At 34.2% G+C, this 16067-nt stretch overlaps 1 protein-coding gene across 1 annotated transcript; it reads left to right on the top strand.

The window, feature by feature from the left end:
• Window positions 1–8586: 8586 nt before the first annotated feature.
• Window positions 8587–9602, top strand: LOC145125162 (non-specific lipid transfer protein GPI-anchored 20-like). Its single transcript, XM_079060655.1, has 3 exons — window positions 8587–8969; window positions 9082–9102; window positions 9242–9602. Exons 1-3 carry the CDS (start codon window positions 8639–8641, stop codon window positions 9505–9507), a joined length of 618 nt encoding a protein of 205 aa, XP_078916781.1. The 5' UTR covers window positions 8587–8638; the 3' UTR covers window positions 9508–9602.
• Window positions 9603–16067: the final 6465 nt, after the last annotated feature.

The raw sequence follows: 16067 nt of genomic DNA, 5'->3' as shown, positions 1-16067 counted from the left end.
CCTCCACCCTCGGACATTTCCGCCATCCTTGGTTTGGGGGTGTGACAGGCTTTATCTGTAGTTTCTTACCAACAATCCTTGGACAAGGTTCCTGAAAGTATTTTTTTTCATAACACTTCCATTTTCAGTCGTATCTAGTATAGCATTCTACTTTCATCTACAATTTTTTACTTTTTCAATATATTTGTTGGTGTAACTTTTGTTTTTCAATTTAATTATTGGTGTTGTTTCTTTGTATAACATCCTACTTATATTTTCAGTCCAATAATGGTTTAGTTATTTTTTCCCTTATTCGCATGTTGGTTTAGTTGTTCAATATACCATCCTTCTCCCATTTTCTATGCAGTTGAAAGTATTTTCCAATGTTTGCTTACTTTTCCATTTTTAATTTCTCCATTCTTTTTTCATTTCTATTTATCTAACATCCAACTTATACTTTATGCCCCATAAGTCGTTATAGACATGGAGTCGTATACACATCATGGTGACTATTTTTATTGTAGGAACTGAGGAAAGGTCGTGCAGAAAGTTGATAGATGGAATTTTGAAAAGGAACTGGAATGACATGAGAAGATTGAGCGTTGAAAATTTGTAAGAATCTGACTGATCTCTTTTCTTTTGTTATTACTGATATTATGTTGAATGTGATAAACAATTAGGAAGTGATGTACGCATACCTAAGATGATCAGGTTCGAAGACTAAGATACTAAGGGTTGCAATGTATGTATTTTTGATATTTTTTGTTTCTATGTAAAAGCACATTTTCATTCACATTTTGTTTAAGTATGCTCTATTTTCTCTCGGTAGGTGTCGATAAGCTTGATAGACATTTATCAACAAGAAGCATATGTGTCTTCGGGTGCACATCTAGTTTGGACGGCTCATATATATTGGGGTGATTCAAGTGAGCAACATGAACAAATTGATGGTTGTGGCAATGAGATTGATGTTAAAATGGGTATATATGTGAACATCTTGTTCAGGTTGGATTCTAGTGTTAGTGGATGTAAATATGTAAAAATTCATCGGAAATTAATAAAAAGATTTCTTTATTTGGGTATATTAAGTGCAAAATTTGAAATGTAACAGTAATTATCTTGGTATTGGGTTTATAGATTTAACAGAAAAATATAAAACAATAAGTAAAAAAGACTGGTTGCATAAAACAGAACTAGGCTATATGATCGAACAAGATCTATTTTTGACTTGCATGATAAAACCCGGTTGTATGGTTGAGAACCGGGCTCTGTTGTCATATAGAACGCATTGTCTTCCATGAATAAAACTTGGTTTAATATAAGGTAACTGGGTTGTAATAGCTTAATAAGACCCGGTTGTAAAACCGGGATCTATTAGATTTCATTACAATATTTAACCGGATCCTTTTTACCTTTTTGTAGTAGTGGAACAAATCCATTACAAGTTGACACAACAAAAATTACGAACTTTAGAGAGTAATCTATCACTTTCTTCCACTAAAATCTATCACTTTCTTCCACTAAATCCTAGCCATTCTGACACAATAATACTTGTTATGAAAAACAAGTATTACAAGCTTCCAATGAAATGTAAAGTACTCATGAATCGTGAACCTCACATCTCATATCTTTTGAAGGCTCAACAAGAAAAAGTCTTAGAATCACATTTTTTTCTAGCCACAAATGTGAGACCTTGAAAAGTTGGCTCTTTGTAAACAACTCATTAAATTAACATATGCAACCTCTCCCAAGAGTTCACATTTTTAACGCCCTATATGTTATTTCCTATGAGTACTATGTAGGGGTGAGCATTTGGACCGGTGGACCAGACCGTTTTTTGGACCCCCGGGCCGGTTCTCGGTTCTAGGAATCCATTCCGGTCTGGTTCGGTTTTTTCCCGGTCCGGTCCGGTTTTTACCGGGTTTAGAACCGGTTGGACCCGATTTAAAAAAAAATTGTAATATGTGAAAATTTTTAAACAACCATAACTCATTCGTTTTAAATTGGATTGACACGCGGTTTTTTCCAACGTTTAACTTACAGTTTGTAGATGAATTTAGACTATAGTTTTGTTGATTTTGGTATAGTATTCAATGAGTTACAGACTTTCAAAGTTGAGCTATCAAAGCTGAAAAATTTCAGCTTTTCAGCAACATTTTTAAAATTTTGTAATCTGTGAAAATTTTTAAACAACCATAACTCATTCATTTTAAGTCGGATTGACACGCGGTTTTTTCTAACGTTTAATTTACAGTTTGTAGATGAATTTAGACTATAATTTTGTTGATTGTGGTATTATATTCAATGAGTTATAGTCTTTCAAAGTTGAGCTATCAAAGCTGAAAATTTTCAGCTTTTCAGCAAGTTTTTTAAAATTTTGTAATCTGTGAAACTTTTTAAACAACCATAACTCATTCGTTTTAAGTCGGATTGACCTGAGGTTTTTTCCAACATTTAGTTTACAGTTTGTAGATAAATTTAGACTATAATTTTGTTGATTTTGATATTATATTCAGTGAGTTGCAGTCTTTCAAAGTTGAGCTGTCAAAGCTGAAATATTTCAACTTTTTAACTATCATTTTATACTATAATTCTGAATTATATGTATACTTGATAGATAAATCATATGAAAGAGATATTGGTGAACTTGATTTATATGTTAGTTGATTTTATTTGCAAAATTAATTTTGCAACTTATAATATTATAACATTGTTGTAAAATACGACGGATCCAAATTGACTTAAATAATATTAGCTCAATGCGGAATGGGATCAAAAATTATCAAAGTGTAATAATCACAACGTAATACGAATAAAATAAATAGAATAGAGACACAGGAATTTACGTGGAAACCCAAATCGGGAAAAAACCACGGGCGGAGGAAGCCGAGAAACAATTCACTATAATTTGCAGTGTTTACAGGGATTATGAAAGAGATTACAAATAGAGTGAGAGAGCTAAAATATACGGTGGTGTATAAGTATATATATTTAATGCTTTTCTATATATACTTTGATTTTGGTTCGTGTGTTTATGATGAAAATGGCTTAGGCTATTTATAGCCAAAGGGAATGTAATATGAAAGGAAAAGAAAAAAGAGTTTTTCGTCCAAAAATTGCTGCGCCTTCTAATTTGACTTGTTTATACTGCGCCTCCATTGTTGACCCAAAAAGCATGCGCCTAATATTTACCAAACAAGTTGCCAATCCATATTACCGTCCATTCTCATTTTCAAACATTTCACACTTATATTACTATTCATAGTCAAACTATGAATAGTAAATGATAAGTTATAGAAATAACCCCTGAACTATTTGCCACTTGCTAATTTTGGAGGCAACATTTTCCACAATCTCCACCTTGACATCAAAATTAAGCAAGTCATGCTTTACGATTAGTCAAAACCTATAGCTCATCAAACTCTAAAACTTCCATAAGAACCTGCAAAATTATATAGAGAAAAATTGTTTCCGAAAAATAAATAATACTTCCTCCACCTACGAGCCTTCAGGCTCAACTGCGATCAGAAACACCCACCATGTCCAAACATAATTTGAACTTGGCTATAGGAAGACTTTTAGTGAACATATCAGCGGGATTATAATCTGTATGAATCTTGTCCACAACACAATCGCCTTTTTCAATGATATCCCGCACAAAATGATAACGAATATCAATATGCTTAGTTCGGTCATGAAACATTTGATCTTTACTCAAGAAGATAGCACTCTGGTTGTCACAGAAAACTGTGGTCACCTTTATTCTATCATCGAGTTCTCCAAATAACCCCTTCAACCAGATATCTTCCTTAACTGCTTCTGTAATCGCCATGTACTCTGCCTCGGTAGAAGACAGGGCAACTGTAGACTGTAACTGGGCTTTCCAACTAACAGCACAACCATTTAGAGTAAACACATATCCTGTAATTGATCTTCGTTTATCCAAATCTTTGCCATAATCTGAATCAACATATCCGAACACCCCAGTGTTAGATTTACCAAAACGTAAACACATAGAAGACGTACCACGTAAATAACGAAAAATCCACTGTACTGCTTTCCAGTGTTCTTTCCCCGGGTTCGCCATGTATCTACTAACCATGCTAACAGCATAAGCCAAATCAGGGCGCGTGCAGATCATAGCATACATCAAAGATCCAACAGCACTAGAGTATGGAACACGTGTCATGTAAGCCATATCAGTCTCATTAGTAGGACTCAAAGCGGATGATAGCTTGAAATGAGCTGCAAAAGGTGTGTTGACAGACTTTGCTTCGTGCATACTGAAGCGTCTTAGGACTTTCTCAATATAATTTTTCTGAGAAAGATGCAAGATCCTAGACTTCCTGTCACGAATAATTTCCATACCTAAAATCTTTTTTTGCAGCTCCTAAGTCCTTCATTTCAAATTCAGCTTTCAACTGGTCTTTTAACTTTTGAATCTCCTTCATATCTTTCGCTGCAATCAACATGTCATCCACGTACAAGAGTAAGTAGATCTTTGAACCATTGTCACCTTTCTTAAAATAAACGCAGCTATCATAGGTGCACCTGCTGAATTTGTGACTGGTCATGAAAGAATCGAACCTCTTGTACCATTGTCTAGGAGACTGCTTGAGGCCATAAAGAGATTTGTTCAACTTGCATACGTAGTTCTCCTTTCCAGGAACTACAAAACCTTCAGGTTGTTGCATAAAAATCTCTTCCTCAAGCTCACCATTTAGGAAAGCTGTAGTGACATCAAGTTGTTCTAACTCAAAATCGTTAGAAGCAACCAACCCCAACAACACACGCATGGAAGTATGTTTGACAACTGGGGAATAAATGTCAGTGTAATCAATACCAGGAATCTGACTGTAGCCTTTAGCTACTAACCGAGCTTTGTATCTTGGTTTATCATTTGGGTTGACAGGTTCCTTGAGCTTGTAGACCCACTTGCATTTAACTGGTCTCTTCCCTTTCGGAATAGGAACTAAATTCCAAGTACTGTTTCGCTGCAAGGATTCCATCTCATTTTGCATAGCGAGCATCCAATCATTTGAGTCTTCAGATTTGATAGCCTCGTCATAATTTGCAGGCTCCGTTGCAGACTCAATATTATCAGCAACAATAAAAGCATAGGCAACCAAATCAGATTCAGCATACCTCTTCGGAGGAATAATCTGTCTTCTCGGTCTATCTCTTGCAATGCTTGGAGTAGTAGCTTGTGGTTGTGAAGGTGTTGAATCTTCACCAACAACATGCTCATCTGACGAAGAAGAATCTTGATGCTGATTTGTACTCTGATTAGTAGTAGGTGAAGTAGGAAGCTCCACCTCCATTTGAGCATTCTCTTTATTTGCTTCGGATGATACATCTGATGCATCTGTTCTTTTAGAAGAGTCAGCAACTGGTTGAATTATAGCAGACTCATCAAAAGTAACATCTCTTGAGATGATAATTTTCTTCAAATCAAAGCTCCATAACTTGTAACCCTTTACACCTTGATTGTACCCAAGAAAAACGCATTTGATTGCTCTTGGTTCTAGCTTCCCATTGTCAACTCGTGCATACGTTGGACATCCGAATGGTTTTAAATCTGAATAATTTGCAAGTTCACCGGACCATAATTCAAACGGAGTTTTCTTCTCGATTGCTCATGACGGTGATCGGTTGATAACATAGCAAGCAGTCGAAGCAGCCTCCGCCCAAAAAGACTTTGGCAATTTGGAATTAGAAAGCATACACCGGACCTTCTCCATAATGGTGCGATTCATCCTTTCAGCTACACCATTTTGTTGAGGTGAATGGACTACTGTGCGATGTCGAGTAATGCCTTCCTTTTGACAATAGACATTAAACTCTTCTGAGCAAAACTCAAGTCCATTATCCGTACGAAGATACTTTAACACAAGACCTGATTGCTTTTCAACCTGAACTTTCCAATTTCTGAAGGTAGAGAAAACGTCTCCTTTATTTTTTAAGAAGAAAGACCACACCTTCCTGGAGAAATCATCAATAATAGTGAGCATATAAATAGCTCCACCTTTTGAAGGAACTCGAGCCGGTCCCCACAAATCCGAGTGAACATAATCAAGTGGTCCTTTCGTTGTATGGATACCACTTGCAAACCTCACTCGTTTTGCCTTGCCATATACACAGTCTTCACAGAAATCCAAATCAACAATCTTTTGTTGACCAAGTAAACCTCTTCGACTCAATTCTGACATGCCTTGAAAACTCATATGGCCGAGTCGAAGGTGCCAAAGACGGGACTGATCTGGATCAGAAAAAGACTTTGACACAACAGCATCATCACTCGAAATTGTTTGCCCGTCAAGAAAGTAAAGATCTGAGGTTTTTCGTTCGGCTCTCAGTTTGTCGGAACCGTCTTTGAATACCCTGAGAACTCCACCTTTACCAGCAAACTCGTATCCCTTTTTGTCAAAGGAACTGAGAGATAACAAGTTTCTTCTGAGGTCAGGAACATATCTAACATCCCCCATGGTTCGAATAACTCCGTCAAACATACGGATCCTGACTGAACCATGTCCAAGAACTGGACATGTAGTATTGTTACCCATCAACACATAGCCCTGGTTAACCTTTTCAAATGTGTAAAACCAACTTTTGTTGTGACACATATGAAAAGTACAACCAGAGTCGAGTATCCAATCACCAGTGGAATCCAGTTTATCTGAATAAACTGTCAAAAGTTCTCCAATACCTTCGACCTCAGCTAGATCGGCTTCACCCGAAGTGCTAGCTTGTTTACCATTTGTTGTCGTCTTCTCTTTTTCTTTGTTCTTCAACTTGAAGCATTCTTCAAGCACATGTCCCTTCTTGTGACAATAGTTGCAAAACTTTCGTTTGCCTTTTGACTTGGATCTGGTTATGTTGGAAGATTGAGAAGTTCTATTTCTCTCTGTTGTTCTTCCTCTGGCATTCAAACCTTCGGCTTTAGCATCACTTGAACCACCACCAGTAATATGCTTCATCTTCTCTTTTGAATCCAAAGTTGTATAGACTTCATCTAAAACTAGAGTGTCACGGCTATAGATAATAGTATCACGAAAATGGCTATAGGATTCTGGCAACGACGATAGTAAGAATAGAGCCAAGTCTTCATCTTCATACTGAACATCCATATTCTCTAAGTTATTTACTAACTCTTTAAATGTGGATATATGTTCAGCTAAAGAGTCTCCTTCAATCATCTCGAGATTGAACAACCGTTGCTTCAAATGCAACTTGTTTGGTAAGCTCTTGGTCATCAACAGTTGCTCCAACTTTAGCCATAAAGAAGCCGCTGACGTTTCTTTTAGAACATCTTGCAAAACATCGTTTGACAAGTGCAAACGAATCTGGGATAAAGCCTTCAGATCTTTCATCTCCTTTTCTTCTTCGGTCCATGTATCAGGCATCTTATTGAAACCCAATAGCGCCTTGTGTAAATCCATCTGAATGAGAATGTCTCTCATGTTTACTTGCCACAACGGAAATCGGGTGTTACGATCCAGTAGTGGAATATCGTATTTTACCGAAGACATGATTAATTACTTGATAAAATGATCCCAACGAGCTAATATCACAACCCGGATGCTCTGATACCAAACATCAAGGTAGATTAGTTATGCATGAAATGGAAACATAATCAGTTTTACAAGTTGTATTGTATCAAACCTAAAAACTTATTTTAACGACTTGTACTCTATGCAATTAAAGTTGTACCGGTCCAAACGGGTCCAAGAACCGGAAAACCCGGACCCGGACCCGGACCCGGACACGGACACGGAGACAACTCATCCGGTCCGGTCCATAGTCCACAATATTCTCCATAACCGGTCCGGTCCAAGCGCCGGTTCGGTCCAAATGCTCACCCCTAGTACTATGTAATTCAAGTATAATATTAGAAACAGCCCTATTATTTCCTTGTGTGGCCTGTTTGTACGACTGTGAATTGTGAATCTATTTTTTTTCTTGTACTTAAACAATGATTACACCTTTGTATGAAACTATGACTTCAAAATATGGCAGGCTGCATATAAATTTTCTTACATCAAAATTACTTGGTATTACTTTTTCTTCTCATCTTTTGTGCATGATGTGAACACATGGTTGCTTGTTTTCATTTTTCATTGATTTTCGCCTAATAGAATTTCTTCACCAAATTAACAACTGATTTTTGCAATAGAAAAGTTGACTTCTATAATATTATTTGGAAAATCAATATGAACTAAATTTTTGACTTTCAAAAACACTTTGTTTTATTTGTGAGTTTTGTAATTTGAAAGTTTATATGATTTTATTTTGAAGTTTTGGAGTTTTGGTCAGAACACGACATTGGCTTTATAAAAATTATAAGGCATGATCCTATTATGATCCGTAAGATTTATTTAGTTTTGTTTTTTAAATAAATTACCGGTTTTAGGTGGCTTACCAAATCTAACGAACCAATAATTTAATTCGCCCAATTCTCCAGTTGCAAAATCCATGTAATAAAAAAGTCAAAAGCTTTGATCATTAAAGACACAGAATTGTTGAAGTTAGTTGAACTACATAACCACCTTCTCACTCAGTTCAAAATTCTTCCATCTATAAATTTCTTTGTTTTCCTTGACCCTATCAATACAACCTGCTTCAGCCATCTCCAGGTACAAATCAAAACTTGATCCTAAATATGGCTTTCCGATGGTTAGTTGTGACCTTAGCTGTGGCATTATGTTGTGTGGTGGTACCTGTTTACAGTCAAATTAACACTCCATGCACCCCATCGATGATAACTACCTTTACTCCATGTTTGAACTTCATAACCAATAGCACCACAAACGGAAGTTCTACACCGACCTCCGATTGCTGCAATTCTCTCAAATCCATCACAAGTAGTGGCACAGATTGTCTCTGCCTAATTGTTACAGGCAGCGTACCCTTCCAAATTCCCATCAACCAGACCCTTGCCATCTCTCTGCCCCGTGCCTGCCGCATGCCGGGTGTGCCTCTTCAGTGTAAAGGTTGGTAGATTGATACAAAGTTGTTTTCTTTTCAACAAAAGTATCGTTTGCGTAAGAAGAATTTGTCTGTGATTTTTTCTTACCATTTATGTGTTCATTTCAAAATTTGCAGCTGCTCCTATTCCTTCGGCAGGTAATAATCATTTCAATGTTCTCTTGAATGGCTTCTTTTAGGCTTGTGTATCAACCCATTCAGATTCAGAATCGTTATAAAATGGTACTGAGATAGGCTATATAATACTTGTTGCTTGTTTTTAAATGGATTGGGCCAGCTCCATCTCCATCTCCAGGAAGTACTTCTACCGTACCAGAGACGATCACACCAACCTCTGCACCTGAATCAAAAACAACACCTACATTGGCACCACAATCTGACTTATCACCACCATCTACCAGTGTGGATTCTGGAATACCCACTACCAATCAAGGGAGCCGTCCCACCGTAACACCTTCAGCTGCTGCTTCCAGTTATGTCTATTCACCATTTATTCTAGCTGGGACTGGAGTAACCTTCATAGGGTATTTCTTGTTGTTCTAGAGCCAAGATTTCTCATGTAATCACGTTCATATGGTTTATCATTACATTGTATTTAAAATTATTCGTTGAGTAATAATTTATATATTGTTTTATCATTTCATTATATTTATGATACTTGTTTGAGGGGGTGAGGTAAAATAATAGCAAAAAAAAAATTCAATCCCAAAACATTATGATCAACAACAAAATCAATAATAAACATCTCTTATTTTAGGAAGTACCAATAAAATGGGAAAACAACATTTAATATTGTAAATAAACAATCCAAGAGCAACTAACACCAACATCTATGGGGAAATGGATAATATGGAAAAAACCAACGCGGAGGAGACCATAGAGAAAGATCAACAAGTAAAGGATGTAGTTACAAAGAAAGAAAGAACTAAAGAAATACAGAGCTTGAGTTTCAAAATGGTTTGTGAAAGATCATTATGCTCCAGAATGTCAATTTCCGAACTTAAATTCACCACAAAACGGTTTGTGAAAGATCATTATGCTCCAGAATCATTATGAAATAATATTTGTAAATAACATATCATCCTATAGGATCACACCTTATATCAAGTAAATACTAACCAAGTATTTATTAAGTAATATGATTATTAACAAAAATAATACTAGTACAAAAATGACATATGGTCACACTTTTGCTAAAACCGTCTGGCCATACTTTTGGCTAAAATTGTATCTAAAGATTATTGTTAAAATCCTGCCATTCTTTTAGCGACATTTTAAGTTGTATTACGTGACCATTAGTAATATAGTTGAAACCTTTAGACACACTTAAACATAACGAATGTAACAGTTATTAGCCACACTTGAATAATGTAACAAAATGTCATCATCCGCCATAAATTTGTAAGATATATGGAAAATATTTGTGATGGTTTTTATAAGAGACGATAGATTATTATATGGCCATACTAAGCAAATGTATATGTGGCTGTATTATGGAACAAATATTGACATTTGACTGTAATGTAGCTAAAAGGTAATATATGACCACATTAATTATTTGTGTGTCCATACGGTATCATTTATTATACACTGAGTGAGAGCAACAAAACAAATAACTATAAGTATTTTATGATCATGTTTATTTTATTATGTGTGTCTAAAAATAAATATTTGTCATGATAAAAGAAAAAAAAAGTGTAAGTATAAATATATTATAGTCATTTATTATTACTTTTTATGATTTGGTGTATGTCTAAAAGTAAAACATAGTCATCATTAAAGCAAAAAATTGATTGTAAGTATTTAATGGTAACTATCAAATTATTTTGTGGACATTTATTCATTTCATAGTAGATTATAAGTAAAAAAAATAGTAATAATCATAAAGAATACATGTGACCTTTAGTATTCTATGACCACGTTTTCGTGAAAAAGAATAAGCGAGGGCTACAAATGTTGTACGGTTACGGTCTAAATTTTATGTGTGACTAAAAGTAAACAATCGTCGTGAAAAAAGAAGAAACATATGACTATTACTATTTCATGGTTACGGTTTAATTCTTATTTGTGTCGAAAATGAAGAATTTTCATGATAAAAGAAATTAAAACTTATGTATATAAGTATTATATTGTCAATTTTCTATTTTTTAGTGTGTCTAAAAATTAATATTTCGTTATGATAAAAAAAACATATGACCATAAGTACTTTCTTTGCCATTAATAATCAATGTTTAATTGATCATAGACGAAATAAAATAATATAAATTCATAGAATTTGAATGGAAACTAAATTATATCAAATTAAAATGCCAGCAAAGAATTGGGAATAGTATAATTATAAAGAGAGAAAAATAAACTACAATCTTATAATTAGAGCTCTACATCATTAATCCACCATTTTTTTAAAAAGAATAGTGTGGAAATAAGGGTATTATTGTCAATGTTGTGCCAAAACACCAGTGAGACAAATGAGTTCTAATTCTAATTAATAAACACCAACCAATTGACACTTATTTCATGGGAGAACCGGTAGAAACTAGCATGCACTTCTAACAAATTTTCAAGTAACCTTTTTTCTCATTCAGGAACCTAACTTTCGGGTTTAGAGCCTCAGATCAAAAACACAAGTTATGACCTTTAATGTTGAGAGGCTGAAGTGTATGTGGAAGGAGGTTGCTAGGGCTGTGAAAACCTGCATAGGCACAAGGGCAAATCTTTAATTTACCAGTATAAACGATAAATGAGAAAAACCTTTAAATACAAAGTTGAAAATGAGAAAAATAATATTTTTATTTCTGTTTTAGCAGCTGATCATACCGATAAAAATGACCACAATGGTCATTTTGATGAACATGCAAAAAATTGACCTAAATAGTCAAAATAACAAAACTGATCTGAAAATGAAACTTTAGAAATGAGAAGTTTAAAATAACCAAAATTCTAATTTTGTTTTCGTTAAGCTCCATATAATGTGCAAATTGTCCATTTTGGTCATTTTGACCAACATGCAAAAAATGGACCTAAATGGTCAAAATAACCAGAAGGATCCAAAAGCTAAACTTTATACATGTAATATCATGTTTCAAATATCTTAATTACTAAATATTTCACGTTTTACCAGATGAACCTACCAAAATGGGCTAAATGGTCATTTTGAACAAAACGCCAAAAAAAGACTTAAAATATTAAAATGACCAACACGGTCCAAACACCTTAATTTGGGTCTGTAATGTGAAAACGTTGGATACGTAAAGTATATGCTGTCTATGATTAATCTGAATATAATGACTAAATTAATCATTTTGGTCTTTTTGTCAAACTTGCCAAAAATGGACCTAAATTGTCAAAATGATCAAAATGATCCAAAAGCTAAACTTTTAATCCGTAAAGCTAAGTTTTAAACGTCCAAAATACTGATTTTTTCTGTTTTACCAGATGAACCTACCAAAATGAGCCAAATGGTCATTTTGAACAAAATGCCAAAAAAGACTTAAATTGTCAAAATGACCAACACGATCCAAACACGTTAATTTAGAGCTGTAATGTGAAATTTTGAATACCTAAAGTATAATTTGTCTATGATTAAGGTGAATATAATGTGCAAATTCTCCATTTTGGTCATTTTGACCAACCTACCAAAAATGGACCTAAACTGTAAAATGAAAAAAAAAAGATCCAAAAGCTAAACTTTTTACCTATAAAGCTAAGTTTTAAATGTCTAAAATATTGAATTTTTTACTTTTTTACAAGTTCACTTGACAAAAATGACCTAAATAAGTATTTTTGACCAAAAATTCATTAAATAGAATTAAAATTATCAAAAATTAACAGAATGCTTATAATTCCTTGTTAAAACAACAGGATCATGGATTCTCGTGTGCCTGGTAGAAAAATTGAAATCATTAGACTGAAAAAAATGTAGCAAAAATATTACTTATACACATGCAAATCATGGGATGTTCACGATTGAAATATATATATATATATATATATATATATATATATATATATATATATATATATATATATATATATATATATAAAAGCATTACAATGTGAATGAGAAATATATACCTTACGTACAACTATACCCGGACAGTCAGCCCGAAAATAATCATTTCGTGATTCTTTACACAATTCAAGTGGATTTACACGTGGCAATTTATTCTCATTGTGAGGAAAAAGTACAGTACTAAACTCTTCGTCCATATTGTCACACACATCTCTGTAATTTTTGGGATGTGTCATAAAGGCAATTGACATTTTTTTTATTTAGTTGGTATGTAATGTAAAATACATGTCGTGCTTGTGAGGTCAATATGAATGGATCATCTTTATGGCATAACCTACCAAGTTCAACCAATGTGTACACAAAAGGATCCTTCTTGACCCCGTTTTTATTGTCAACCCAGTCACACATGAAAAGAGGAATTTTCTAAAATGATAATCTAATACCCATATCTCTTGTAAAACCTCATAATAAGATTTTTGGTGATAGGATACAACTTCTTTAGAAATATGTGTTTCAGTTGCCACTACAATAACCCCGATATTCTAGTGACCTTTACCTTCACGACATTTTGTATGAAATGTATATCCATTGATGTCATATGCATCATATTTCAGTACATTGGTGTTTAGTCCATGTGATATCCACCTAACGGTCTCTAATATACTTTCTTTTTACACCGATAACTCTTTTTCAACCTGAATCATATTACAAGGATGAGCTTCAACTCATATACAACAAAGAAAAAATAACTTCAGTATGAAAATAATATACCTTCTCTGCTAACCATTGACCAAACGTTTTACTTTGCTCAGTCTGTAGCCATGCATATCGCTTTAAAGGGTGTTGGTTTTTCAGAAAAGACATGTGTCGCATGTAAATACATTGATTAGTATAATAGTAGATATATAATACTATAAAATTTTAAAAGAAGTACATACATTTAAATATTACTTACTTAATATATGGTACAACTTCAGTTGTATTTTGCATTACATAGAAATGTGCTTTGATGAAGAATTCTGGAGAAACTTGAACCGGTCTACATGCTGATACTAGATTGCCATCCCTAAGAGAAATGTTGCATTCATCATTCCGATTTCTAAAATTGTTATGCTTTTCAGTTGGAATACCAACATTACTCTTGTTTATTTTAGAATTTGTTAAAAACTCAATCGTCTCATCTACAATATTCTCTTCAGCAATGCAACCTTCTGGTTTATTTTTATTCCACATGTGCCCCTTAATAACCTTCACACACCTTTCGAATGGATACATCCATTGAAAGCATACTTGAACACATAATTTTACTTCCCTAATCAGGTGCACCGTTAAATGAACTGTAACATCAAAAAAGGATGGATGAAAGTATTTTTCAAGCAAACACAATGTGACACATAATATCTTGCATGTGATGGTCATGTGATTTAAGTCCTATAAGCTTCCTATCCTTTAGACTCATCAAACTAGAAAAATTAGAACAATACCCTTGAGGAACCCTTAAGTTGTATAGTGTTTCACAAAACATGGTTTTTCATCTATTGTAAATGTGTAACTTGTTGTCGGAAGTGTGGTTTTGTTGCCTTCAATATTAGGTTGTAACTCTGATTTTATCCCAAAACTGCAAAATCCAATTGAGCTTGTAACTCGTCCTTCATCTTGCTGGCAATTTTTAACATTGTTCCAACTAGACTCTCACCTATATTCTTTTCGACATGCATACAATCTTTACAATGATGGACAAGATTATACCGCCAATCCCAAAGACGTTAATACTATATATTATATTTTTTCTGATATGTGTTTCTTTGTTGATAACATTTGAACTACACACTTATTTTGATGTTCTCTTTTTTCTTTTTATCTTCCCACCTCTCCCAGTCGAAGTTTGATGGATGTATGATTCCTTATTATTAGCTCCCTTTCCCCATTTATATATAACATATTTGACATTGTTAAATATTTCTTCCCCTCTCATAGGGTCTAGAGCAGTTGTGATCTATTTATCTTTATTGAATGAATTTCTGTGACTTCTGAAAGGATAATTATATGGTAGATATCGTCGGTGAACAACATAGCTCTGCTTCTTTGATTTAGGAAGTATAATACAATGCGTTTATTCCATACACACTACACAAACTTTATATCCGCTGTAAGGAAAACCACATAGTGTACCAAGAGCATGTAATCATTTATCGTCCATAACACAACTATATGTAGAGTAAACATCTCATCTGCAGATGTATCATATGTTTCGACTCCAACGTCGAATAACAATTGTAAATCATCGATCAAAGGTGCTAAAAAAACTTCAATATCGTTTCCTGGCATTTCCGATATCAATAACGAAAGCATGATAAACTTTATTTTCGTACACAACTATGGTGGAAGGTTGTAAATCACAGTTAAAACCGGTCGTACACTATGATTATTATTTCCTTTATTCACGTCTACCCCGTCAGGCAAAATGCCTAGTTGTAGATTTCTTGGATCATTAGCAAATCAAGATATATGTTATCTATGGCAGCCCATGCCGCTGAATCCGCTGGGTGACGTAAAACATCATCATGTGTTCTATCGGTGGCATGCCATTTTATATTTTGTGCTATTTTCTTTGATTGAAATAGTCGTTTCGTTCTCGAAATAATGGAAAAAATACCATGGTAATTTTGCTAGGATATTTTCATATATATTTTTTTCTTTCTCATCAACCTTCCATCTTGATTTCCCACAAGTAGGACATACTTCCGCTTCTTTGTACTCGTTCCTGTAAAGAATGCAGTTGTTGATACATGCATGTATATTTGTATACGCAGAACCCACTGCTTTCATTGCTTTCGTAGCTTCAAAGGTACTACTCAACATATCATTACCTTCAGGTAACATCTTCTTTATAAAAACTAATGTTTCAGTAAAGCACTCATCTGAAACTCCATACTTACTCTTCAAGTTTAGGAGTTGTACAACTGCAGACAACTTTGTGAAGTCAGGACATCCTTTGTATAGTGGCTTTTCAGCATCTTCAATTAGTTTTTGAAATTTGACATGGTTTTCTACGAAAGTTTCTTCAGTGGCTTCAACCATCTCTATTGTG

The sequence above is a fragment of the Lactuca virosa genome, chromosome 7, assembly GCF_052849685.1.
Source record: "Lactuca virosa cultivar CGN04683 chromosome 7, Lactuca_virosa_CGN04683_v6, whole genome shotgun sequence".
Classification (NCBI taxonomy): domain Eukaryota; kingdom Viridiplantae; phylum Streptophyta; class Magnoliopsida; order Asterales; family Asteraceae; genus Lactuca; species Lactuca virosa.
The sequence above is the reverse complement of the archived record's forward strand: the minus strand, read 5'-3'. Positions and strand labels throughout refer to the sequence as shown.

What these genes read in the sequence shown, in the direction of transcription:
- LOC145125162 (XM_079060655.1), top strand. Translation starts at nt 8,639, where the DNA reads ATGGCTTTCCGATGGTTAGTTGTGACCTTAGCTGTGGCATTATGTTGT. An exon ending in TGTGCCTCTTCAGTGTAAAG is followed by an intron (nt 8,970 to 9,081) that starts GTTGGTAGATTG and finishes CAAAATTTGCAG; the next exon opens with CTGCTCCTATTCCTTCGGCA. An exon ending in TGCTCCTATTCCTTCGGCAG is followed by an intron (nt 9,103 to 9,241) that starts GTAATAATCATT and finishes GGATTGGGCCAG; the next exon opens with CTCCATCTCCATCTCCAGGA.